The sequence below is a fragment of the Tyto alba genome, unplaced genomic scaffold, assembly GCF_018691265.1.
Source record: "Tyto alba isolate M040663 unplaced genomic scaffold, T.alba_DEE_v4.0 Super-Scaffold_16, whole genome shotgun sequence".
Classification (NCBI taxonomy): domain Eukaryota; kingdom Metazoa; phylum Chordata; class Aves; order Strigiformes; family Tytonidae; genus Tyto; species Tyto alba.
The window spans coordinates 7,262,175-7,288,926 of NW_024881278.1; the positions used below are offsets into that span (position 1 = coordinate 7,262,175).

A 26,752-nucleotide genomic window follows, 5' to 3' on the forward strand; every position below is an offset into this window, starting at 1 on the left:
GGGTCCCGCCCCTACCACTCTTTTTGGAAAAGAAAAGAACATCTGCCAACATGTTACCAGTTATAAATGCTATTTTAATAAAAAGTTACACAAAACATCAGTTGGTTGGGTGGTTTCTTGTAATGCGACGCGGCTCCGTCGGGACACGGTGTGAAGGATTGCACTGCTCCCTGCTTCGCTGGGTCTGGCGAAGCCAAACCACTAAACAAGATATTAAGCGATGGCTATTTTGCAACTGAAGTGCTCAAAAGCAATCGTTTTTACTTAGAGTCACATTTATAGCAAAACTGGACCGAAGGACTGGGAAGTTGCCCCAAAAGTTTGTAAAACAATGTTGTCCAGAGATGGTAAGTAAATGTCTTGATTTCAAGGTGCATTATCTGTTTCTCACAAATGAGGTGGTCAGAGTTGCACTTCCTTGTGAAATCAGACTTTATTAATAGTAGTTTATCATATTCTAATAAAAGGAACAAAGTTCTATTATTTTAAAAATAAAAAAGTTGAAATTTCTAGCTTGCTCAGAACCGTTCATACAGGAATTAGTTTAACAGAGCTCCCTCTCTACGTTTGGTCTCTATGCTGGCCGTGGCTGAGGCCAGTAGGTTAGGAAAGCTGTGCTGGAGAGCGGCCGTGCTGGCGACCAGGGCCAGGGAGTGAATGAGCTTCCAGCATTCTGGAAAATGGGTGGTTTTAGTGTATTTGAGTGTAATTTTAAATATTCTATAACGTACTGAGTTGCTTGTCTGAAAGTTCTATAAAATTACGTGTAATACTGGAAAACAAATCCATTCAATTATTGATTATATAACTTACTCTAAAAACATACTTATGTTCTTGGGGTCTGCGATGAGCTGCTTAAAATTACCGCTTATTGATAACTTCTTCTTTTAGTTTTTCTGCAAGCATCTTCCTCTTCTGGAGTAATCTCTGCTTCTCTTCTGACATTTCCTAAAAACAAAGTGGAAAAAACACTGCAAGAAACTGTGTGGCTCTCCTGGTAGTTTCCCTGCCTTCTGGTGCTGGCTGCTAACTGCACGCCAGGGCCAGGAGCCGAGTGCCAGCACTCACCAACCCGAGGCTGCAGCAGCCTCCATTCAAGCTCGCTTGCTCTCCGGAATGATTTAAAAAAAAACATTATTACTCTGTTTCTTGACAAGTGGCTCCCAGGATGTGGATGACCAGCTCTTTACATCAATCTGTACTGTACCAATCTTTCTGGGGAGGACTGACCTCAAATTCAACTGGTGCTGCTGGGCTGTTCTGGCAGTTCCCCCATCAATGCTACTTGGGCACATTCTGAGCGTAATAAAACACTCAGCAACTGAAAAATATCCCAGGCAAGAGCAGGTCCTTGCTCTTAAGTAGATGCTCCGTAGAGAAGAGTAATGACCTTTTTTTTTTTTTTTTTTTAAAAACGTAACTATTATCGCATTGTTTTGGGGGGGGGTTTAAGGTCTTCTACTAGTGTCCTCATCTGTGTTGCAAGTTTTCAATCACTTCCTATATAAATGCAGATCAGACGGATTTGAGACAAATGCATGAAGTCATATTAACTATAACAGTGATTAACAAAGCCAGTTTGTTTTTCTGGTAAAGACCTCTACAGTGGTAGAGCTTTATCCCGTTACAGGATTGAGGGGGTTTTATGTCCATACTTTCTTTCCCTCAAAAAAGAATAAAAGAACACACCAAGTTTGTTATCTCTGTAAAATAAGACTTTACGAAAGAAAAATTTTTTTGCCCATTTCTGCTGGGAAAAAAAAATTATCCCAGAGATTAAAGGGAGCCCAAACAGTAGGTCACAGATCAGGAGAAAAACAGCATTTTAGCCATTCATAATTTAATCGTGAGGACTGGATGATACTGAAGCAAAATAATGCTAACTTCATCATTAAAACATGTAGCCTATAAGCTTCTGCAAAAACAGGAACTTGAAAACACTTCCCCGCTGTCTCCCCCACTTGTTTTTTTTATCCTGCTACCTTGACATCTTCACTGAAGTCATCTGTGGTTTCTATAAAATGGCTAGAATGATTAAAATATTTCAATCCTTCACCTCTTTAGGAGATGATCCTTCCTCTTTCTGGTCAGTGTTTGTTGGTAGCGGTATGTTATTTCTTGACTCCTTCTTCATAGCCATCAGCATGTCTCGTTTTTTCTTTAGGTAGTCCTCTCGTTGCTTCAGCTGCTGGTTTTCAAGTTCTGATAAATTCTGGAAATTTATTTTTTTAAAAAACATTTTGTAATTAATTTTTGGTATGCATGTTATGTGAGATAAAAGCATTTGCATCATATTCACCTCCAAAATTACTAGCTGAAAATAAATTCAAGGCGAAGTTTCAAGGCAGAGCTGCCTGCTAAGAAGTTATCACAGGACAACGCTGAATGCGGAATTCTATTCTAAAACTAGAATAAGGATCTGAACTTTATAGAAATTGAAGTGGTGAATACCATAAAATAGTGTTTGCATGCTGGTTTAAAAAGAAAAAAAAACACAACACAGCAAACCCACCTGATGACAATAATAGAAAATACATATTTAAATACATATATATTCTAAATGTAATCCTGCCTTTTCGCATTCTAGCTCTGTATCTGTGGGGTTTTTTCTTGTCTGTTTTAAACTTACAGGTCCTTTCATCCCAGCTTTTTGCGCTGCATTTTCTGAACATTTTCCAGCTGACCTTTTCTTAATGTCTTCTTTCCCTGTGGTACAAGACGGCTGAGGTAAGCTTTCTGGTCCTTTCTGTAATGGGCGTACTGGTCTTGGGCCTTCCCGCGCAGACTTCCGACATTCTTCTAAACAGCAATTTTACATAGAAAAGAATTAGAAAGAATAGAAATACATCAAGTGAAAAAATAAATTCGTGTTTCTTCCAACATCCAGATGCCTCTTGTGATGAAATGGAAAACTCAAGATCATATTTCTCCCCCTTTTATTAATAAAACTCTTTCAGAAAAAACACAGATACTGTATTTGCACTAAGAAAGCAATAAAACAGTGCTTTACATCGGAAGTTACCTCTCCTGCAACGAATTATAACTTGTCAAATCCTTGGAATGTAATTTCATACTTGGTGTTTCAATAGTCAGTCCATGTGGAGCTTGCACTTCCCGTTTCTGTCCCGGGAAGCCGAGCGGGCACGTGCTCAGCAGCTCATGAAGTGCCTTCAGGCGACTCCCAGCACAAGCGTGCCCCGGTTCAGCTTTCAGCTCCGGAGGAAAGAATCAGCAACTACCGGATTGACATGAACTCGTACCGGAGCAGGGGGAAGAGGTGCAAAGCCCTGTGCTGACCCAGCTCGGGTTCTCCTCACTGGAGCTAACCTTGCCCCAGCGTGGGGGACAAACTGGGAACCCCCCAGGTTTGCGACACCGGTGGGGCTCGGCGCCCCGGCTGGGCTGGCTGCCAGGTGCAGCCACGTCACAAAAAAGGCTCCGAGCAACTTCGGGTCTCTGCCGCTCCCTGCCACGGCCCTCGCCTTGTGCCAGGCAACAGCCCTGCACCGTACCCTCCTGGCCTCCAGCTTTTCTCTCGGACAAACGCAGAAGGGTAACCGCCCCCGTACTGATTCCAGCCGTGCCTTCCTGACCTCTGCGGGCACCGAGGGGAGCTCTGCCCTGCAGCCCACTGAACTCCACGCTCACCGAGATGGCATCCTGGTGACCGACGGCGGAGTCAAAGCCTTCCCGGCCACAGGGCTGTAGAGCAGGTACTAAGACTTGACTTGACCTGCAACTACTCCCAAGTAAGGTAACCTGCTGCTCCTACATTTTTATTAAAAATGAAGAGGCTTCTACTGTTTTAAAATATGCCTGAAAATATCCATACAGACACAAGAATAGCGGTAGTGAAATACAACTGTTACTGTGTTCAGTCAGTCTGAGTCTATCCCTAATGCCCGAGGTGATGCAAGTAACTGAATGAAGCTGATTCTAATTCTACAGTGCTGGACCACGGACTTTTGCTCTAATGCCAAGAAATAACTTGCATGAGTATTAAGGTGTGAGTACTCTCCTTGGTCTCTACCAGACCACAGTTACGAGTGGCAAAGCCGGCTCCACTAAAGCTAGTGCAGGATGAACCCACTCAACTGCTTCTTTAAGCTAGAGCAACTAATACACATTTAGCTCTTCAGCATTGCTGCTTTCTTTAGTATAGAAAATTACAAAATAAATAATTGTGAAAAGGCAGGGAGAAAAGCAAAGGAGTAGAAGTGTTATTCCAAATATGGAAAACAAGCCAGGACAGAAGTGTAAACCAAAGTTCAAGTTGAAGAATTTTCATTTTAGTGAAATATGTCTGCTGGAAGTCTTGATGCTCCAAAGAATGTCTTTTTGTGATGGATAGAAGTTCTTAAGAGTTTCTGTGAGAGGTCAGTTAAAATTACTAGAAAAAAAATTCCTCACACTATCGCTGTCTGATTAAAAAACAGGGGAAAGAAACCAACCAAAACACACACTGCATGCCAAACACCTACCCCCTAACCATGCGATGATGGTTAAGGAAAGCTACTTACCAGAAAGCAGTTCTTTGAAATGTGCTGTGTGTATGTAAATTTACACTGCCGTGTCCATATCGCAAACACTCAAGCTGGAGATGTTTGTGCCTTAGCAGTACCTGCAGATGTGATCATAGGACCCTCAGTGTCACTTAACCCACGAATCTGTAAAGATACGGGGAAGAAAAGGGAAGGAGGGTGGATGGTGAATGTACAAATAGACAACGCATCTCAAAGAATGACAGTTACTGGTTTGTAACTTTTTCTTCTCCTCTGAGAACTGTCTGTATGTACATTCACACTGTGGGTGACTAAGCAACAGGTTTTTTCCACATGGACAATTACTTCAGAATCTTCTCAAAATTACAAGCACCCAGGACCACTCCTGCAGATGCTGCGGCCTTCTCATCCACCTGATACATGCAGCTTGGTGTGAACACAAGTGCAACTTTTGAAGTAGCTGCCCTGTGGGTATCTGGAAAGGGAAGTGCACTCCAGGAACACCGGGAAGGTCATTTGCACTCCGAGGTGTTGAGCATGGCCTTTACTATGAAATTCTCCCTTTTGATCTCTCCATACGGCAACAACTTGGGTGGTCAAACTACAAGAGGAATGGTTTTGCAAGCTCTAATCTGCAAACTAATGGCAAGGAGCTCATCGAAGTGAAATTAAGAAAATTGAGGCAACTACCATTAAAGCAGAATTCATTATGCAGGGGAAAACCTTAAGGAGTCCACAAACTGAAATCTGGGGTCTCAAGGCAAAGGGGAAATGGCAAAAGATAATAAAACCGCTGTATATCTACAGGAAGAAAAATGTATAGCAGACTGGAGGGAATGAAAAACAAAGCAAAAAACTACTTCTTTTTCTTGACTCGGTGAACTGGTTCATGCAAGGGCTGTGCTGCTGAGGCGGCCGATACTCCCTAGGTATGGGATTCCCCTCCGTGCTCAGGTCGAGAAAGATGAGCTGTCCTGTTCCTCGGAAACCCAACGCTACGAGCAAGAGCGTGGAGCCAGGGTCTGCGCACAGGTCTGGTGGGCTGTGAGGGCCAGGCACCAGCCGAGGGGAGAGAAGAGAAGAGAAGCTCCTCTGTCACCCAAGAGGGGCACTAACCATTAATGAAAGGTTTTTGCTGTTTCTGTTCCCCGAGTTGTATCTGGCACCAAAAGGAAGCAAGTCAAGCAGAGGATACAATCCCATTATCCAAGACAAACCGTTAGTTTGGAGCTCAGGTTTTGGAAGTAGGCAATAAGAGACTTGTCTGGAGGCTGGTCCTCAGTTCTGGAAGATGATGAATCCCAGTACAGATTCTTCTTGATTCTTGCCACCACTACCCAAAACCACTTTTCTAAAAGGTGATATTGGAGGATAAACTGTGAAAAACTTTGGACAGCTATGCTGCCACAAGATGCCAGTTCTACAAGGATGGAGAAAATTTCCAAGGAGCTCAAGGTTTTGTAGACCTTTCTCTTCTTTGGCATTTAAAGAGCACGGGCAGGCTCAGCACCAGCTGAGCAGGCACACGGACAGCGCAGAAGAGCTGCACTCAGTGCTGAGAAGTCTCGACACCGAACTCCAAGATCTCCTGTCTCTCAAGCCCAGGATTAAGTCCTGCAGACAGAATATTTACAGGAACGTGCCTTCCTCCTGAACCAAGAGAACAGCCACTGCAGGACAGATGTAGTTTGGTGGTGCTGCTGTGAGGGGGCACAACTATGCAAAAAGAAGAGGAGTAAAAGCAAGCTGGGAGAAGAGAAGAATGCGAGTATACCTGCAGGTCTTCTGCATACTTTTGAGGGTAGAAGGGAGAGAAGAGTTCAAACAAATGTAACAAAACCTCAGCTGAAGGACAGAAGGGATAAAAGGAAAAAAAATATATTTAAGAGGTCAGTGACAATTTTTTCATTTTTTTGAAGTTACCTAATGTGAAAGATAATAACCCAGTTCAAAAGAACAGAAGGTCCTACAACCACTTCATCTGTTAATGGCCATCAAATGAAAAAGCACAGAGCAAGTATGCCCCACAGGTACTACCAAGGCGAAAAGTATCCAGCTCAAGTGTCTGTGATATGAAAACATTCAGTGTGAATGCATACAAGGATAAGTACAAGACACCGGGCAGTCTTATTTCCCAAAATTGGAATTATATTCTCAGAAGTGACCTTAGAATATTAAGTTACAAATATTTCAAACTCCTAAGAGAGCAAATCCCACTGAGACGCAACCTGTTTTTGAAGATCACGTACGTATACCTATATACATAGATATGTGTGTGTATATACATACATCCCTTTATGTGTGTGAGCATGTATACACAGATATACATACACAAATCTATATGCTTCTTACCACCCAAGGGTTTTCCTGTTTCCCTGAACAGGTCAGCATGCTTGTGCTTTAGCTGCAACACAAACATACCAAGAGCATCTCCATCACAACCTGTGATTCCTTTTTTTTTTTTCCCTCCCTGTAAAAAGCACTGGGTTGGTCATGCTCTCCATTAAATAATCATCTACAAAACAATGCAGACAATTTTCACTAACTTGGGTAAAGTTCGAGACTACTTAAAACAGCTCTCCTTGGTATTGTGAGTTGGTAAGTGTCACAATTCCACTCAAAAACAAAAACGTAAAATTGAAAATATTAAAATGAGTAACAAAATTCTGAACCAAAGGCAAAAGATTCTGTTTGGTGGTCTGACAATTCAGCTTGAATGAATCTTAACAGTTCATGGTTCGTTCCTTCAGAAACATTTGACTGCTGTCAAGAAATGCTGTACAATTGTAAGTTAAATTTATACTGGCCACAGCACCAGGAGAAAAAGCGTAACTTTGAGTAAATTATTCAAAGTTGCTTACAGGGAATATACTGTCCTTAACAGTAATGGCAGCATAAGCACAGTGCATTGAAAGATGAAAACTGCTGTTAGACTCCTGTATTTCTCCTCCAGTAACAGCACCGAGTAATAAAACAGCTCTGGTTGGAAGGCATTTCTGCAGGCCACCTAGTACAAACACCCTGCTCAAAGCTCCAGAGAGAGGATTACTCGTAGCTTTATCTAGCCAAGTTCTTAAAATCTTGATATGAGTGGACTCTTAAATAATCTGAAAATAATATCATACTGCACACTCAGCATTGCACTTTCCCATAAAATTACCTAATGGAAATTTTGGAATTTCTTCAGAATCATCAGCTCTCTCAGTAGATTCCTTTACTTTTACAGCTTCTCCTGGAAAACTGTAGGTAACATCTGGTGATTTAGGTTTATCACGTGCCTTAAATTAACAAACAAATAAAAGCAAGCATTACATTTCCTGGCACTGTACTTCAGGCATTGAACTGTCAACACAAAGAAAGCTCCCGAAAGAACTTTCAGTCAAAACTGTGTTGTTTGCACTACGTATTGTGTTGCCAAGGTGAACAAAAACAAACCTACTTACTTTGTTTCACTAATAGGAAGGTTCTTACTGGCTTAGAGTCATAAATCAGCATTATTTATTTTAGTTCAAAACCTGTTCCCTCATCAACATTGTTTCCCAGCTACAAATAGATAATGTGGCAGCTTTTTGCCACACTTTGCATGTGACTTTGAAGCAGATGTCTGTCCACCAGAAAAGTACAAACACAATACGAAAACAATATGAACATATACTGAAGTTACCACAGAAATGGAGAAATACTCAGCTGTATGGAAACATCAAGTCTGGATAATCTCTGACACTATTGTTTCACTTCTGCATTCATCTGGGAAACCCTGACAATGCAACCCACCTCTCAAAATAGTCAAGTCAGCTGGGATCTGCCCAGAAAATGTTTATGCTGGTCATCAACCATCTAATTCATGGCAGACCCCCCCCGTCATTCATCAAAATATTAAATTATTGTGTATTAAAACATTCTCTAAAAACATCTTATTGCACAAAAACTATCACTTTCTCTGTCCAGATGAATTTGACTGGGGCTTCTGTAATCTGGCTGGTTTATCAAGAATATTGATATTCTTGGCTGGTCTGTAAGGATTACGATAAACCTGCATAAAACTTGAATTCCTAAAATGAGCCAAAGCTCAAGTCTCCCAGTTGTTTTGTAAGAAAGCCAGTAGAACAGGTGACTTATTTCCTGGAATCTATCGCTGCAATATGGGAAAGAACAGTTTTGTACCCCTTTTCTACCGTGTCGGACACTGGGAGAGGTTTAATTTGGCAGAGTATCCCAGCTGTTCAGACTTGCATTCAGTAGCATAGCTGCTATCTGCACCTATCACAGGTTCCAATTCAGGAGCAGGATTGGAAATAAAGCGTCCACCTCTGTAGTAGCTATATTTGGTCTCCAGGCGGTTTCCTTTGTCAGTTCAGGCTGAAGAAACAGTGCTTTCTCTTTTCAAATTCAGTATGCTCAATTTCTTAATGACAGAAAAGAATAAAAGAGCAATTCTTCTCCCTTTTCAAACATCTTACAACTCCAGCGATTTTTACGTTTCCCCAGTGACAGGGTGTTTTTTTGCCACAATTCCACTGCACTTGATTTCAATTTCAATTTGTTTCTTAGTTGCTGAACAACTGGCAATTTAGACAGTCCCCGTTTACATTGAGTTACCTTTCTAGATGGTTCACTCTGATGGAGACCAAGCGATGTCTAACTTGGAAAGGATTTCTGGTTCCTGGTGATTAGGTTCTGGCAGTATTGTGCAGACTTAATGAACAACTATACTGTCCATCCTTAAAATTCCTGAAGGATTACGAAAATGCTATAATCTTTAAGAAGCTTATACTTTGAAGTCTCTTTGATCTTGACAATATTAGTAATTCATATGTTCTCTGGATCTGAAAGGTTGACATCCCTTGCCAGGATTTCAGAATTCAGCTACTGAAGGGGGAATATGCTTATCGTACGAGCTCCACCAAGCGACTGATGGTTAATGGTCTCATGTGTAGCACTACTGTCATCAAGAAAACCGTAAACAACAAAGCACACCTTTCAAAAAGAAGTGTCAGTAAGACCTTCCTGACAGGCCTGTATTTGCTTAGGATGGTACACAGTGCCTTAAAGTGATACAGTTGACAGCCAGGACAGGAATATCAGAGTATTTCTTAATCATCAGTGTAACAAATCTGGAAAGGTAAAATACTCACTTCTTCAGTCCTTTTCCTTTCTTGCTCTATTTCATATTCTTCCTTTGATTTTCTGCAACACAAAATACAAGTAAACACTCAAGGCATCTTTAGTATCAGTAACTTCTAGGTCAATTCAGCACTGCTTAAATATTTGAGGACTGTCAAAACAATTACAGGAGAAATGTGACTTTGTTGTTGTCCAAAAGACTTCCATAACTTAAATGAAAATGCACTCTTATTAGAAATAAATAATTATGATAAACATATAGAACTCACCATCCTCAGTCCATCATTCCCTGTGCAAAAATAATTGTGTAATCATTTCCAGGGCTTATTATCTATCCCATGTTTCATTTGCTGGTTTAAAGACAGGGAGGGAAGTGTTTCCAGAATGCAGAGGGGAAATAGCATAATATAACCTGAATGGATTAATTTGCTATTATTTATGTTTATATATGTGTGAACTGGGAGTGGAGAAGAATCTACAGGAGTCATACTAGTCCTCACACATCATCTTAGATCATAGCAACAGTCATTGAACACAACTAAGAAGGAAGCTGTAGAAAGCAATAAAGCCTAGTGCAAAAGCAGAATTTGCCTTTCCAAGGCTTTAATGTTTAGGGTGTTCCCCTGACTGGATTACAGCTAGTATGCTCCTGTTCTCCAGAGACACCTAACCCAGGTCTAACTTCAGGTCTACCTGAAGCTTCAGGGGAGAGTGGAAATGATGGGGCTCTTAAAGCTGCACTTCATTCCATGCATCACCAAGACAGTTCATCATGGTGGAGTGGTTCTCTCTCAGTCTTTAAATATTCCTGATCACACCCGCTGTCTAGCACCATTCATTTTCTCTAAAGTAGGATTTTGACAAGAACATTCATGTCATCTGTAAGATGAAGGCCGTTTCCTGGAAAAGGCTGGAAGAGTTAGGCCCTACATACTTTTATTTTAAAATAAAGTACAAAGTAGGACCGATTCATTTTTTTACCTCAGAACCTCCCTCAGTATTTTCATTTCTTCATGTTCAATTTCACTGAATACATCAGAACCCTCTGTCAAACAGTCGGGCAACACACCTATTAAAAAAAAAAAAAAGTGTCAAAGTTTATGCATTACTCTAAAGAAAAGTATTTGTACTCCATTTCGCATCATTCTTCAGGCAGAGAGGAGAAACGAAAAAAAACAAGCAAACACACACAAAAAACCCACTCCACCTAATTCTTTCTCTCTGTAACTGTTGCCAAAAAGATCACATTGCTAGTAGCAAAAGTGCAAAGGTTTCTGAAAGATGAAGGTTTTGACATCTAAGGGTAAAGCATAAGCCATACTCTGCATTGACCATTATATGGTATTTCCTAGACTGCAATTCAGCCATAGCCAGCTGAACCATTTCCAAATTTAGTTGTTGTAAGAAACTTGAAATTTAAAAATTATTCTCTGAAAAAACATGCATGCAGTAAGAAGAAAAAGCAAAATGGTAAAGCTAAAGACATGGAAGAAAGGAGTGGGTAGATGAAAATCCTTTCAGAAACATCTGAGCAGCAGAGCTGGGTGAAAATGGTTTTCTCTTCTTTAAAAGCATGCATGTATTAACATGATGAAGGCCTTCTGCTTTCTGTATGGATTTTTTCATACTCAACTGTACAGTGTGAACTGCAAAGTAAGCACGGCAGATAGTACAGCATCGTTGCTGTGCAAGTAACATAATTCAAATTATCAACATTGTCATTGCTGATGAACTGATGTAGCTGTTAACACTCAAAATTATCACCAGAATTCTATAACAAAAAAACTAAGTCAAGTGGCACAGAAAAATTTAGACAGAAAAACAGAACTGAAAAATCTATTAATTTAAAAAGGAATATAGGCAGCTGTCACGGAGAATACAAGACAAGGATTAAGTATTGAAATCCTAGTCCCAGTAAAATCAACTGAATGTTTTCCATTAACTTGAACTGAACCAGTATTCTATACTCATTTATGAACGGATTACATAGTCATGAAAAGAACGCTAAAAAGATGAAGAGAAACCCCACATTTACCACTTCTTACCATTTCTTTCTTTAATGATTCTAATAGCTTGCAATTGCATTTCAACATTTTTCTGTACCATCATTTTTTTAAATAGTCTAAAATCTTCTGCTGCCAACACTGTTTGCAAAATGGCCTGTGGGAGGGAAGATATGCACAAAATTAAAACCCTTGAGAAATCATAACCATCTCAGTCTGACTGAAATTATATTAAGATTTAAATTCTGTGGAGCATGTTGTTGATACTTATATTTAAATCTCCTATCTGTCTATTTTTCCAGCCATACAAGTTAAGCTAATAGTCAAGAAAATAATTTGATGGTTTATGTCTTTAGATCAACACGTCTGCAATAATATTATCACAAAACCTGGAGGGTTTCCCAGTGTAAGTTTACAACTGCAATTCATTTGACTTCCTGAACAAATGCTAAGCCTGAGTGAGGAATGTGTGCTCTAAAGAAGCTCGTTACACATCTAGGAGAAATGTCAACAAAGCCCAATTTACACTGGCAGCAGAAGCTCCCACTCCCCTGCCTAATATGCCTGAGACAATTCTGAAAGGTATCTTTGAGCAGGTGAAGGGCTGCCTAACCATGCCTTGACTTCAGAACCAATGTTTGTCTAACATATTTTACTGTTTTATTATAAAATCAGAGGAAAACTTTTATTTTATGGAATATGTCTACTGTTTAATCTTTAAGTTTGTCTGCTACTGTCAGACTGAAGACTAACATACAGCTGACAAATACACAAATAAAGGTGGCAGAAACACCTAAGCTTAGAGGTTTGTTTTGGAAAATATGAAGCAGAGAAAATGAATCTCAGAACAGTCTGACGCTACACAAATATCTGTCATTATTTTCAAGATGTGCATTCTTCTGGTCAACGTTCATAATATAAGCAAACACACCAAGTTTTAGAAAATTACAGTTTTAACAAGAAAACTTTTCAAAGTTTCCTTTCCACCCTGCTATATTAGTGCAAAAAAGAAGCTAAAAATTAAACCTATACATTCCTTAACAAAGGAAAATACCTGTGAAGTGTGTGTCTTTGCAAGAGGAGATGAAAAAGCTTCTTGAAATTTCTCTTCATTGATTCCAACTTCTTTAAGATAGTCTTCTAATAATTTTTCAACCTGTAAGAAAGCATAAGCCTTACTTTCTGAGAGGCTTTTCCCTAAGAATCATATGAATTTTTTTCATAATTGTCTATTCTTTTCTGCTGACATTGTCTTTGTAAACTCAGAGGAAAATCATTACAATAGTTATGTCAGGCTTTATTTACTTTCATGATATGTTCAAAATAAACATTTTTATTGCTAAATCTGATTACTACTTAATTTCCAAGAATCTCACTTCTCTACCTTTTCCCCAGACTCCTGGCTAGTATTCTTCATCATTTTTTGCCCTGTAGGTAAAAGGCTTTTTGCCAGTCTGTGTGCCTGAAACCCTTCAGGTCCAGAGCAAAAATGGATGTTGGTCTGCATTTATTCAATTAATGCCTTTTAACGTCAAGTATTAGCAAGCCTTGTTACAAAAAAAGAAAAAAAAATTTAGAAATCTGCATGCATTAGTTTATAAGTGTTTTAAGCATGCTTCAAAAATATCCTGAAGTTTTTTCTGATAATTGAAAGTTAATTCAAAGGATTTACCAGACTCATTAGTGAACAAAATACAAGTTTTACATGTTCTCAGACATCACGCTGTTTGTCATTTTATCTTGACAGAAAATATGAACATTATCAAGCTTATAAGTACAGTGTTTAACTTGCAGATATATTAACTTTAATGAAAAATATGTAACACAGCATAAGATATATGACTGTGTGTTAAAGTTTCTTTTCTACGTATCTGGTGTTTAATCACAAAACTGCATATGACAACTATGACTCAAAGGATTTCTATGTAACACTTGTAACAGGCAATATCAGAAAATTCTAAATAACAAAGATAACACAATTAGGAGTTCATCTAAATACTACTTTAACATTTTAAATTATATTCCTTAGAAATCTACTGCGAATAGTGAATAATGCTCACCAGCGCTTGGTACTCCTGATAAATTTCTGTGTAAGACAACTTACTTTCTTCTTCATCATCAAAAACTGTGTGGGGGAAAAAAAAAAAAAAAACAAAAAAAAACCACACGCATTTTGAAGTTAGTGTACACATCACAAATGAACTTATGCCTTAGAGAGAGATTAGCCTTTACAAAGGAATGTATTTAATCACATGAATATATAGGCCATGAATGACAATATATTTGTCCACACATTCAAGCCAAACATGTACTTTTGGTAATTTAATGTAATTAACTGACATAATTTAATACCAGGAAAATATATCTTCATAAGCAGATTTCTACACAAATTGAGGATTCTGCAGATACGTACACTAAAAATTAAGATTTAATAGAAGTACCATATGGACTTATGTAAAATTGTTCTAAGATGGCAGATGACATACATAAAGCAGGACATTTATCTCCTTCTCCTTGTATTTATAGGAAGGATGTAGCACAGACTGAATTTGATTTTTTTGAAAATTGCCATTCATTTAGCAAGAAGACAAGGTGATACAGGAATATGAGACCCTTCCTGCATAAAAACAGACAACCCCAAAGAGGAAATCTGCTTCAGGTAAGTTATTTTTTACTTGTAGCTATCCTGATTTAGATCAAATGGGCATCTGTATAATACAGGCCACATCATATTCATATAAGTTTGTATTAAGAACTCTTACAGGATATATCAAGCTAATGATCTCTACGCTGCAGAATATATGGAAGAAGCAACAAATAAGCGAAACTGAAAACCAGGCTTTGGGTTTTTTTAATTTACATTTTTTTCATGTCAATAACGAACAGAGGTAATGTAAAAATCTAGCAATTAACGCAGAGGCTTAGAAATAAGACTTCCTCAATCCCCTTCAAGATTAGCCACTCTGTGTTGGACAAGTCACGTCCCATGTGTGTGCTTTGAAGTCATCCGACGAATGGGAATTCTGCTTAAATGGGTGAACGAGTGCCATTTATTCTTCATATATATATGACATCTCTGATGGAAGATGGTACTAATGCGCATAGAATTAGTACAACTTCCACACAAATTTAGGATGACTTTTAGAAAGCATCATTTCCTAGCTGTGACAGCCCTAAGGCAATGTCACTCAGAACCCAGATAAAGTGGGATGCAAGATGGTTGTTCCTAAAACAGAAAGGACTTGGGTCACTTTCTAACAATTTACAGCAACGCAATGACAGAAATCTAATTGAACAGTTCAAGCCCTCTAAATCAGCAAGAGAAACCAGCTTTTTAAATCACATCATCTGGAAAAACAACACTTGCTTTTGTTTCATTTTTGCATTAGAGACATTTCTTTACTGAAGGGATTTAAAAAAATAAAAGCTTTAAAAAGATCTAGAAATAGATTCAAATGGTAGACAACATACTCTAACAAAAGGCAGCAACTATGGCAACTACCACATTACCAAACCCAAGAGGGCGAAGACACTCAGCTGCTTCTGTTGTCTTCTGCATCTCCTTACAGCTCTTGCAGACCCCAACCTTTGCCTTAGTTTCTCTGTTCCCTTCTACCTCCTACTGTTCCTTGCCACCCTGGGCACCCGAAAGAGGGGTGACACAGGGATGTCACTCCTCAGTCAGTGTCCATGCCAGCAGCTAGCCTCACACTGCCAAGGGGATGCTTCCAAGTCCTCCTCCTCCTCCTTCCACAGCTGCAGGACAACATGGAAAGCGGAGTGGAAAGCCTGCACAAACTGCTCTCTGTTTTCAGGCTCTGAACAAAAAAGAGGATGCAGTTCAGTGCCAAGCAAAGCAAGCTACAGTCAGCATCTCCTCTGAGTAGCATTAAGGAGTATTTTGAATGGAGACCTTGGATTTTTCTCAAGTCAGGACTCCTAAATCATGCAGTCATTTTCCTTAAGATTTTGGCACAGGGTTTTTGGTTGCCTGACAGGAACAAAGATCTGAAGAACCACTGTATTAAGATAAGCCAGGGGATCCACATATCCTGGGAGACAAACTCATCATTTTCCTGTTAAAATTTAAAATCTTTGCTAGGACCCCTCAAACAGGATGAGCATTAAGTCAAGTTTGAGTTCTCTGCTAGACTGACTCATTTGACCTCGCAAACAAAATCTGGTAAGCAAACCTGAGGGAACTCTTCTCTTTTTCCCCCCAGCCCTCACTGACTGGTGAGGCAGCTCTGCGCTGGGAGGGAAGGGAGTCACAGGCAACAATATCTGTTTATTCCTTTTTTGTCTTTATCTTCTAGTGCTCAAAACTATTATCAAGCTTATCTATGTCCAAATGATGTTTCAATTAATACCTTGGAATACCTGAATAAAACTGAAAAGCCCTCTTGCCTGAAATACATACCCACGGATTTAACTTCAGTTTCACAGCCACATAAAAGGAAATTAATCAAAACAGGAGAAATTAATGAAGTCCCCAGAAGGATCGAAAGAGAGAGAGCAAGTATCAACAGATAGAAAACCATTAGGATCATTTATAAATTTAAGTGCAAGAACTTGGCCTAAATAACTACAGTTCCAAAATAAACTCCTTGCATACCAATTCCAAAACTCAAATTCTGGTTCTGAGGAATCATAAATTACTGTCAGGTAATCAAAATGTTGCTAATTTGCTGGTTCATCCCAAAGACTGAATGTTTCAAGAACAAAAAGAATTTTGTCATAACAAAATATCTCACTAAAAAAAAAAAAAAAAAGCAATGGAACCAGCACAGTACATTTATAGAAGGGAAAACGCAAAAGCGCAGATAGCTGCAACTAAAACTTCAAATTTCTTTAACTGTTCCTCTTAGCAACTCTAGCGTTGCTGTAACACTTCTTTTTTTTTTTTTTTTTTTCAGTAGCTTCTGAGAGTTGTCCAACAGCACTCTGTAGCACAAATGACACCTTGGAAGATCATTTACTGCAAGTGATTTCTCTACTTTGTTCCTCCAATTTCTTATGTGTAAACAAAGTGGCAGGAAGTGACCATTACATAAGCCTGCCTCACGCTCCATGGAAATTTACAGAGGTACCCTAAATCTTCTTACTGCCAGTAAATTCCCCTCAACCTTCTAGAGAGCAGATCATTGCTCCAGAGAAGGATAATCAATTCCCTCGACTGATAAACCTACACCCTTTGTACGATAACCAAATTCTTGACCTACCTCAAGTTTAGGCAGACTTGCCAAGAGAAAGCTTTCAGTTTAGATTTTTCTAGTGCTTCCTAGCTGTAAAAAGTCTAGCAGCTTTACCTTCCTCATTTCCTAGCATACTGGGGAAAGGTGTACGTCCTCACAACGATCTTGCCTCACGCAAACCTTGGGAAGGGTAGAAACGATTCAGGATAACCAAGAAACAATTTGCTTAAGCTGTGATCTGAATCAGAGCTGCATCTGTTTCACGGAATATGAAATCAAAATTCTTAACAGACCCTAACAAGAACAACTGCACAACAAAGGACACAGCTGGCCTCGCTGAGGCCAACTGTTACAGAAACTGTTCTGGAGCCCACAGCAGCATGGAGTGGAGGAAGGAGTAAGTGGAAGCAGGTAGAATACTTTAAAAGTAAGAATCATTCTACTTGGAGCTTGATGTTAGGAAATCCCTAGAAATAAAATCTATTTGGAAGCCTTAGTTTCATTACTTCAGTATTTTAAACTCTAAATTATTAATGAATCCTACTCCTGGTAGGTGATACTAAAAGAACAGATTTTATTTATAGTAGGTATAGAAAGTTATCCTAAATGAGTCTACAACATGCTTTAAAACTTCTCATGTGTAACTGTCTGCTGGCTAGGATCATGGGCTGTCATGTTCTCAAACATGCTTTTTTTTCAATAACGACAAAAGAAAGCTTCCTTTTTTCTAAAGGACTTAGGTAGTGCTTTCAGACTTGCCCAAATTGTAATTATTTTGCTACCGTAAGGATCCAAATGTTCTCTGGCAGCAGAAAATTTGTCCTGTAAGTAGCAGAACTAATTTAACCAACTCTGTACAGCAGAAAGTCTTTCCTCCTTTTCTCACTACATATACACACCTGTAGAGGTCTCGCTGGGCACCTTTACATGGACCTCCACGTCTACCCCAGCACCCCCTCTCACTGCCTGTACTTCCAGTTTACTCAGGCTGTTCTCCAGATTATTCCATGATTCCTCCAGTTCTTTGTTAAGGAAGAAAACAAACTTTAACTAGAGTTACTTCTGAGCTAAACTCATGCACAGGACCACCTACAAAACATAACAGGTAACCATTAACTTTTTAGTTCTATCATTTTTTGAGAGGTATTAACTTACGGTTTCTTGTCTCTTAACTGCCAATGTTCGTAAAAGGGCAGAGATTTAAATTTGGGGCCTTCTACTCTTCCATCCCACTGGCCAGAAAGGAATTTTAATTGTACTGTCCAGATTCCCAAGGAAAAACACCTAGCTACGGAAAAGTTTTTAAGGCCTCCAACTGCTTTCTAGCCCTGCCAGGGTATTACGCGCCGCAACGAAGAATTTAAGTGTTATGCTGTAAGCTCATGCCATAATCCCCCTGTACGAGCTAATGAACGCTAACTGCCACATCCTGACAAACGGCTGGCTCGGGGGAGACCGGCTTTCCGCGGGCCAGGCACCTCCCCCCTAAATTTGGGGGGAAGGCGCAGCCTAGGGCTATGCCAAGTCTTCCGCGGGGTTCACTCCCGCACGGCGCCCGCGGGCACCGCCACGAACACCGGCCTGACGTGCCGAGCGCTCCCCGCCCGCGCACAGCCCCGGGGCCTGGGCCCGCTGCCCCACCGGGAGAGGCGGAGCCACCCCGGGAAAGGGGCACCGACCCCCGGCGGTGGAGGGTTTGGGGAGGCCGCGGCGGCCCGGCCCGGCCCTGCCCAGCCCCGTCCCGCCGCTCACCCTCGCATTTCTGCTCCATGAACTCCAGGATGGGGATGGACCAGGCGGGCCCCCGCAGGAACCCGGCGATGGTGTCCACCACCCACTCCACGTCGCCTTCCTCCTCTGCCGCCATCGCCGGGGCCGGCAACCGGCGGGGACGCGGCGGCGGGAGCGCCCGCCCGTCACTATGGCAACCGGCGTCACGTAGGCCCCCGCCCCGCCCCGGCTGCGCTTTAATGGCGGCGCTGAGGACGGGCCGGCGGTGCCGCGCTGTGCCGCCTCATCAGCTGCCGGCGCGGAGGGGGGTGCGGGTGACCCACTAGAAACGCGCGGGCCTTAAAAGATGAGACCGGGAACGAGGCTTCCTGCGGGGTAATCGGTTAATGCGGCACCGCGCGCTGTCCCGCACAATGACCGAGAAATTAGGTTTGTTAAAGGCGGGGTACCCTGAGGCGGAGGAGGGGCGTGGGGCGCTTGTGAATGCCTTGGAGGCGTCCCGGGGATAGTTCGGGCCTGCTGATTTAATGGGGGGGAGGGGCGGGCGGGCCCCGTGCCCCAGGAAGGGGCTTAGGGGTCCGGGTGTGCAGCCAGCCGGCTGGCTGGTGGCAGCTGCAGCAACAAAGGTGTGGAGGATGAGGCTGGATGATGAGGGGGAAAAAAAAAAAATAAAATCCTGTTAACCCCTGTTTTAGCATGCACGGAGCACTGTGGCACTGAGTATCAAACAGCAACTCAAACTTCCTCGTTAGCTGTTGTACCTGGTGCTCTAATTCCAGATACCTGCCTGTAAAGCGTTAACCCCCCTCATCAGACCTTTATGAGAATGCAGATACCCCTCAGCATAATTTGTAATTTAGTAATTCTGTAAATACCCTAAGGTGTAAGAATTGGGAAATAATTTACAAGGCACTATGTAAGATGATTTACATTAACACTTAATTTCTTAAGTTTTCTTTCTTAGGACTGGTACTTGTGGACCTGTGTCTTTTTCCCCACTAAAATTCCTCACCTGTTTCACTGCTGAAAGACTGCAAAGTTTTTTGTGATGTTTAAATTTTATTTCCCTCCTCATGTTGGATGACTGCTTCCTTTACTTGTATTACTGTTAAGTAAAAAAAAAACAACAAAAACACAAAAAACCAAAACAAAACCACCCCAAAATTATTTGAAATCTAGTCATCCTTTTTTAATTCTGTCCTCTTCAGAGTTTTTTTTAATGTAAGCAAGGAACAAGTGGTTCAGTGGTCATTCCTGTTAGTTACATCAGGCTTCATCATTCTTACTGCTCAAGAGGAACTTGTAGACATTAAAAAGATACTACCTGCATAAAGATTCAGTGCTGAGTGTAGATTAATTTATTTTCATCTCAAAGGTCAATATTCTATGCTCTCTTCACTGCAGAAAAAATACCTGATCAGCCGTGCTTAACTTCATCATTTTAATAAGACACTGCACTGGAAAGCCTTTTACAGGTCGCTTAACTCCCTTTACGCCATCAGCACTTTCATTTCTACAGCCAATTTTGTGGTCTAAGACTATTAGTAGTATGAAGGTATTACTTGTCTACTATAGAACAGCTATCTCAGATCTGATTGCTCACATAATTAATTCAGGCTTATGTGACTGTAAAGTATGTTCACCTCTTGCATATGCAGTCGGCTATAAATTATTATCTAGGAGTAGCAGCATCATTTTAAGTTTTCTCAGTAGCTGCCAGCAGTCGCTCTGTGTTACGTCAGGTTATGCTAGCTCTACTTGCACTAGCAAAGCCCAATGTTTATATATTGGGTTTTTTTTTCCAAATTCTGTTCTGCCTTCTCTAAAGCCCGCTTGTAATGTTGCACAATTAATGGCTTTAGAAAATAAGTTGCTTTGTGAGTAGTGTTTTGCACCATAAGTTTCTGCACCATAGTAATCTCTTTTTCCCTAGCGTCCCCACCAAGCGTCATGCCCACTGCGCACAGCCCATGCCTAAGGGACCCCTTCCCGCCAGTTGCGTGGGTGTCAAAAACATCAGGTAAGTGGAAGGATGCGTGGCTGCAGGGTGCCCCGACAGTCCTTGTCAGCCGTTCCTCCCACCCATTGCTGTGCTGGCAGGTCCCTCCTGATGCAAAAGAGTGGCAGTAAACAGCCAACATGAAACTGGAAAACTTCAGAAAGTAATCAGGCAGGGCTCAGCACAGAAAATAATGGAGTTTTATAGGTATCTCCTCCTTCGAATTAAGTAGGTAAAAACCCAAAACACAAACGTAGGCTTGATAACTAAAGAGGATCTAACATTCAAATGTGAGTTCTCAAAAAGGGTAGCATGTATTGCAAGACAGAGGGTGTTTTGTACATCATACCAAAGAGCTCACTATGTATACCTCATTTAGCAGAATTAATTTGAAATCTTAGAGTCTCATCATTTCTCTAATTGCTACTGATACTGAGATTATAATGGAGAGGTCATAATGTATAACCTATTTTGTTCTTTGCATCATATGCTTATGTATCAGTGCACGCAGCTGTATTACAGGACATGCCAAAAACATCTTGACGTTTCTTGCTTCGGCTAGCAATAGGTCACACAGCTCTGACACTGAGACAAGTCTGCTTGTTCTTTCAGCGTGGATAATCTTATTTTTCACTTTTTATTTGCTGTGTAAAAATTAAAGCATTTTGTCATGGTTACAAGAAAAATTGCTAGAGAAATGAATAGGAGGGAATTCTGTCTGCTATAATCAAAACCATTTTATCACCTCACATGAAACTGCCCAGTATTACTATATTCTGTTCTTTGATGTGAGGGGGAAGTGTTTTAGTTATTAATAACACAAAAGATAGAGCAGAAAATGCTTTCCTCTGCCTCACAAAAGGGCAATTACTGCTTATTTTTCTGTGTTCTCTGTACAAGTTACTCTATCAGATATTTTGACGTACTCTTGCTTCATTGCTTTATATATATGACAAGCTAATTTTGTCAAGCCTTTCCAGTCTCTGCATACCAGTGTGTCAGTACATAATTTGCTTCACCACCAGTGGGTTCCACTCATATGCATAATGCAGCAAATCACAAAGCCCAAAGTATTTTTTCTTCAGTCTCTCCTTTACAAAATAATTCCTGCACTAATAGCTAGATTATTTTTTAATTTCCCGCAAGTATTTGGGAAGTATGCTAGTATATAATTTCTGTTACTTTATTAATGCCTCCTAAAATATATTTCTTACCTTAATTAAGTATAAAATTAAGCTTATAAACTATTCCTTTTTTGTGTGTCTTTAGAACAGAAATACTGAATTTATCAGTCTATGAACATTTTACTGGATTGCATCTCATCAGTGTAACTGAAGCCTGCATTAAGGGACTAGCCTAACTCCTCTGGCATCAAAACACAAGATTACAGTAGCAGCACAAATTATAAATATTTTCCTCTGGAAAACTGGCCTTGAAAAAAGCACATAAGATCAAGAGGAAATCAGTTCTGCTGGCTGTTCTGACTGAATCTTGACATGTCTTGTGCTGTCTTTCTGTCTGCACTTAGACCTATAGCAGAATAATTTGGAAAGGTGAGATTACAATATCTTGACAATACCTGACTTCTTATTAGTAAATGCCATCGTTGATCTGTTACTGTATTTTGAAATGTATCTTTGATTTTTTTTTTTTTTTTAATCCAATCTCTCTTCTTTTATTAGGCACTGTTTCACAGTATTTGTTTCACTATTGTGTATATACTGGCCCTAAGGATATTTGTAGGATAGGCAGTCTGGGTGTTACCTGTGCTAGTTTTGATATTTGAAAAAGCTGTAAGTATATCCATGCACTTAATTTTTAGTTTATTGCAGATAGCCAAAACTAATTAATTTGAAAAGTAAAATAAAAAAGAGGCAAAAAGTAAGGCAGGTAAGCTTTTAGCTATTGGCAAAGCAAGGTTAGTTTTTACATCACCTTTAATTTCTTCCTTTTAGTCTTTTCAATATGGATAATTTTGTTAATGTTTGAGGAATTTTGAGGATATTGGCAAAGGTGCAATATCTAGATTTACAATTAATAGTAAACAGTCTTACTACTTTTTTGTTTAGGCTTTAATTATTCCACCCCCCTAATTTGCAATATCTAATAAATAGTCTTACAGTTGTAACTGTAAATATTTTCACCTTAGTAAACCTAATACAACTCTTCTGATTTGTTTTTATAAATTTTACTTTGGGAGGGATTTTTTTAGGGAATAATTATATCTCTGAAAGGAAATTCCAGTCTCGTTTTATAAATCTGATCTCAAAGACAAACTCTGATCTCAAGCTATCTTCTGGAAAACTGTGATGCAAAGTCCTTTTTCTCCATGGAGACTATGGGCCTGCAGGACAGGAGCAGACCCTGAGAAGCTGTAGTGCACTCCACTTTTTCTGTGCAGCAAAGGTATATGGAGACTGTCCTTGACATGACTGTATTTAACTGGTTCTTCAAAACTTCTAATAAAAGAGATTCTGTAACCTTCCCTGTATCCAGTTATTCCTACTAGACCCACAAATGTGGAGCTATTAAATTTCATGGAAAGGCTATGGGAACACAGTGTATCTTTAACAATGTGGGGAAAAAAGGCATGTCATATGCTGTATTTAAAATGTATGAAGTACTGTGATGTTCTCCTGTGTTTAAACAATTTTAAATAGGTTTCAAGTTCATCTCAGGGTTTGGTAAGGCCTCTGCATTTGTGATGTTCATAAATTTTTAAGCTGTTGGTTTTACTCCAGCAAAACACAAACAGTTCTGCAAACTGCTGGCTAGAACATTTATTCATATTCATATGTCATGGGAAAATGGGCAGAGCTTCTCCCCTCAGCGGGGTACCTCGCTCCCTTGAATATTAGTTTGTACGGTTAAGCCCCATGACTGCAAGCTTGCTTGCTCAGACTGATGTGCTTATGTGCGTGCGCTTTCTCTTCACCTTCTGACCCCTCCAGAGAAAAGCAGCCTGAAGTCAGTAGCCAGACGATTAAAGAGTAGCACATTTCTTTTGTCTGGGAACTCAGTCAAAATTGGTTTCCTCGCTATCCAGCTGCAAAATATTTACTATGAGAAAAAAGAAACTGTGGGACTCTGTTTTATGGCAGCAAGCCTGCTCTTCCAAAAGAATCTATATAAATATAAAACAGCAGAAAAAATATCTACCAAACAGTGTCGTCTTGCATGTATTTTGATTCACAGGGCAAACATTATGGTCAGAGCTAAAGCTCTCTATCCTGTTTATCGTATATAGGTCTCACATGAATGTCAACATACTTATTCCCTGGCAATTCCTTGCACATATTTTTCTTTTTTTTTCCCCCCTACATGACAGCATGTGGAAAAACATACTAAAAATGTAGGTTCATATATTTATTCTTCTTTATTTTTCACCAGGAGGAAATTGAGTATGTTCTAGCAAGTGTGGGTGAGGGTTTATGTGCACAATTTAATATGCACTTAGGAAAGTGCTTTGTATTCAGCAGTCCTTACATAAAATGTTTAATTAAGCTGCCATTATCAGTAAGTTTGTACAACCCAGTGTGCCTCTGGCACCTCATTTAACACATTCTGATTTTTCCCCAGTAATATTGTGCAATCTAATAGGCGGAGTTAAACGTGACTTTTGCATAAAAGGTCAAAAGTTAAAATACTAATTAGTCTGGGTTTATTTGCAGTTACTTATTCACGGGGGGGATTTTTGTCAAACATGGTATACTTTAGTGACTTCATTGTACTTTAGTCGTAGCTAAAATAGAAGTGAATTTGGTTCTAAGGAATGCAAACACATTGAAGAAGTGCTTAAAGTCAAATAAGGAATAAAGTTATCTTACTTTTCCTCCCCTTAAGGATATTGAACTCCTGCAGGAATTTCTAAAGATCTTCCTATTTGGGTCATTTTCTTTCATTTTATAAAGCTTGTCTTTTCTCTTGTGACTTGAATGTTTTACACAACTGTAAGGCTGTTTCACTAGAATTCATCCTGCGTCAGAAGCCATTCCTATCTCTGCTCTTCCAAGAGCAGGGCGGGTACCAAACAGATTCAGGAGCGTCACTGTCCAGCCAATGTTTCTTTTTTGTCCCAGGGCAGAGCAAGCCAACATGAGAGCCCTGTTAGAGGTGCCAGTTCTCCTTTGGTGCTCGCTTATCCACACCCTCCTGGTGCTGGGATGCTGAAGAGGAAACCAAAACTGATTTCCACGATTAGCATACGGTTTGGAGTAGTAACTCAGCTCCTTACTTACTCCCTACGAAATCTGTGCATAAGCCCAAAAGAAGGATTTAATAGAGACCCAAAAATATTATTAACACAGTCCCTGTTCTCTTTTATCCTGTCATATTTTTAACTGTCTTCTCCAACAAAAATGTCAGACATAACAATATTTTTAATAAAAATGAGCAGACTGGTTTATTACTAAGAAACTACCTGACCCTGCTGACTCCAACTCTAACTCTATTTTTAAGTCATTGTCATTCATATTTTAAGCTTTTCATATAATGATAATAATGCTTTTTAGCTAAATTATCCACTCTTAAAAGCATCCAACATCTAATGCTTTCACCTTACAATTTGTGGAAGAGACACTAAAAAGTACAAGATTACTTATTTCTTCCCTCTTTCAGATTTTTTCATTTATATACTTGCCACAAACTGTAAACCATGCTTATTTTTACTCACACATTTATCTAAAAGTCTATCCATACATTTGATTTCACAATTTTCCCCAAGCAAATTTTGCTCTTCGTTTACCAAAAATAGGATTTATTCACATATATACATGTATACTTTTCATAGGAATCTTGTCAACACATTTACTAAGTATTTCAGTAGTATTTTAGTAATTGCACTAGTGCTTTTACCATTAATTTTTCTGTGGTGTCTGCACATTTTGAATTCTAAAAAGCCTTGCAATGATTTAGATTTTTCTGTCCAATTTCAGTTGATTGTTATTGACGGAAAACAAACTAGGGCAAGGTGAATGCTGTGGTTTGATTTGAAGCCTATGAGCTTTGTTATTCTAATCTCTTCTGCCATAGAGTTCTGCAGCTATAATCAGGTTAAAAAAAAAAAAAAAAAAAAGCCCTGTCACCTTAATTTTGAAGTAGACAGTTCCATTGCACCACAGAAGGTAGCATGGCAAGCATGTGGATTATGCAATGGTAATGATAAGGGTAGGAGATGGTTAGAAACCCAGAGCAAAATGCTGAAATGCACTGGCCGCTGCAGAACGTGAGCGTGTTAGTTATTCACCCAGTTGTTCCCTGTGTATGACAGAAATGGAAATCCTCTGAAATAACTAATGAATTCTGTTACTACGGTTACTGCAGTTGTTACCATCTGAATACATGAAATTTTTTAATAGACTATACAAATAAAGAGCAAGTCAGAGAATGATAGCTCAAAATAAGCCATTTCTCTGGCTAGCTCTCCCCTCTCTATTCCCCCTTCCTCCCTACAGACAATATTGTGATGGCAAAATGGCCACCCTACTGTTTTGGGAAATTGTGCAAGTGACAAAAGCTGACATACACATAAATGTACAAATTTCTAACATGCTCCAGTGCTGGAAGATTTAAGAATTATAACAATTTAAAACATTGCTCTAGACTGTTTATGTCACGTGTTCAGAGGAACTGAAGGGCCTTTAAAGCAACAACCTTTAGACCACAGGTTACCTGGGTCTGGTCCTCACTTTCAGCTGATACTTGTTTATACAACATCAGATAGGTCCAGCAGGAAACACCCAGCCAAGGACAGTCAATGGCCTAGCAGCTAGGTTACACAAAAGGTATGAGATGTGGCTGTTCAAAGTCCCTGGACTAAATCAGGAAAACCATTTTCCTACAGCTTTGGAATTGGTTGTTACCACTAGGATAGGATCTCCCATAAGAAGATAAGAACCTGGTAAGAAACTCCATCCTAAAGCAGAGAAAACTTTGCTGCAGTTTAATCTAAATTGAAGATACCAATTAAATAAATTGTTTCAATGGAAAATTAAGAAATGGCCCTCTGAAATGTCAAAGGGCTCTTCTGACTAGTGCTGGCAGCCATGAGAATGGAGGGGAAAAGGGATGGAAGCTGGCTTGTGAAATTACAGCCAGAGGCAAAGAGTGGAACAAAAGAGTAGTTCACCCTGGGGTTGTGACACTTTGCTGTTTTACAAATCAGGCAAAATTTCCAAGGTTAATGCTTTCACTGCTTTA

The 26,752-nt window shown here is 39.9% G+C and overlaps 1 protein-coding gene and 1 long non-coding RNA gene across 3 annotated transcripts; one reads left to right on the forward strand and one right to left on the reverse strand.

Moving 5' to 3' along the window:
* Positions 1 to 53: 53 nt before the first annotated feature.
* CFAP36 (cilia and flagella associated protein 36) lies at positions 54 to 18,777 on the reverse strand. Its single transcript, XM_042789290.1, has 10 exons — positions 18,577 to 18,777; positions 13,690 to 13,754; positions 12,684 to 12,785; positions 11,672 to 11,786; positions 10,608 to 10,695; positions 9,638 to 9,689; positions 7,663 to 7,780; positions 2,630 to 2,799; positions 2,057 to 2,212; positions 54 to 948 (listed from the first exon to the last, which is right to left on the reverse strand). Exons 1-10 carry the CDS (start codon positions 18,689 to 18,691, stop codon positions 862 to 864), a joined length of 1,068 nt encoding a protein of 355 aa, XP_042645224.1. The 5' UTR covers positions 18,692 to 18,777; the 3' UTR covers positions 54 to 861.
* A 99-nt stretch (positions 18,778 to 18,876) lies between these two features.
* LOC122153167 lies at positions 18,877 to 24,975 on the forward strand. Of its 2 annotated transcripts, XR_006165000.1 has the most exons (4): positions 18,877 to 18,984; positions 20,489 to 20,575; positions 21,824 to 22,107; positions 24,634 to 24,975. It is a non-coding gene; the product is annotated as an uncharacterized LOC122153167 (long non-coding RNA). The 2 variants fall into 2 exon arrangements; XR_006164999.1 differs by lacking the exon at positions 24,634 to 24,975 and having other exon boundaries at positions 21,824 to 23,038.
* The last annotated feature ends 1,777 nt before the right edge of the window (positions 24,976 to 26,752 follow it).

Bases quoted from the DNA above. Each gene is read 5' to 3' on its own strand.
- CFAP36 (XM_042789290.1), bottom strand. From the start codon at position 18,691: ATGGCGGCAGAGGAGGAAGGCGACGTGGAGTGGGTGGTGGACACCATC. The intron at 13,755-18,576 runs GTGAGCGGCGGG...TCCCCCACACAG, and splicing joins CATGGAGCAGAAATGCGAGG to TTTTTGATGATGAAGAAGAA. The intron at 11,787-12,683 runs GTATTTTCCTTT...TCCCTCCCACAG, and splicing joins CAAAGACACACACTTCACAG to GCCATTTTGCAAACAGTGTT.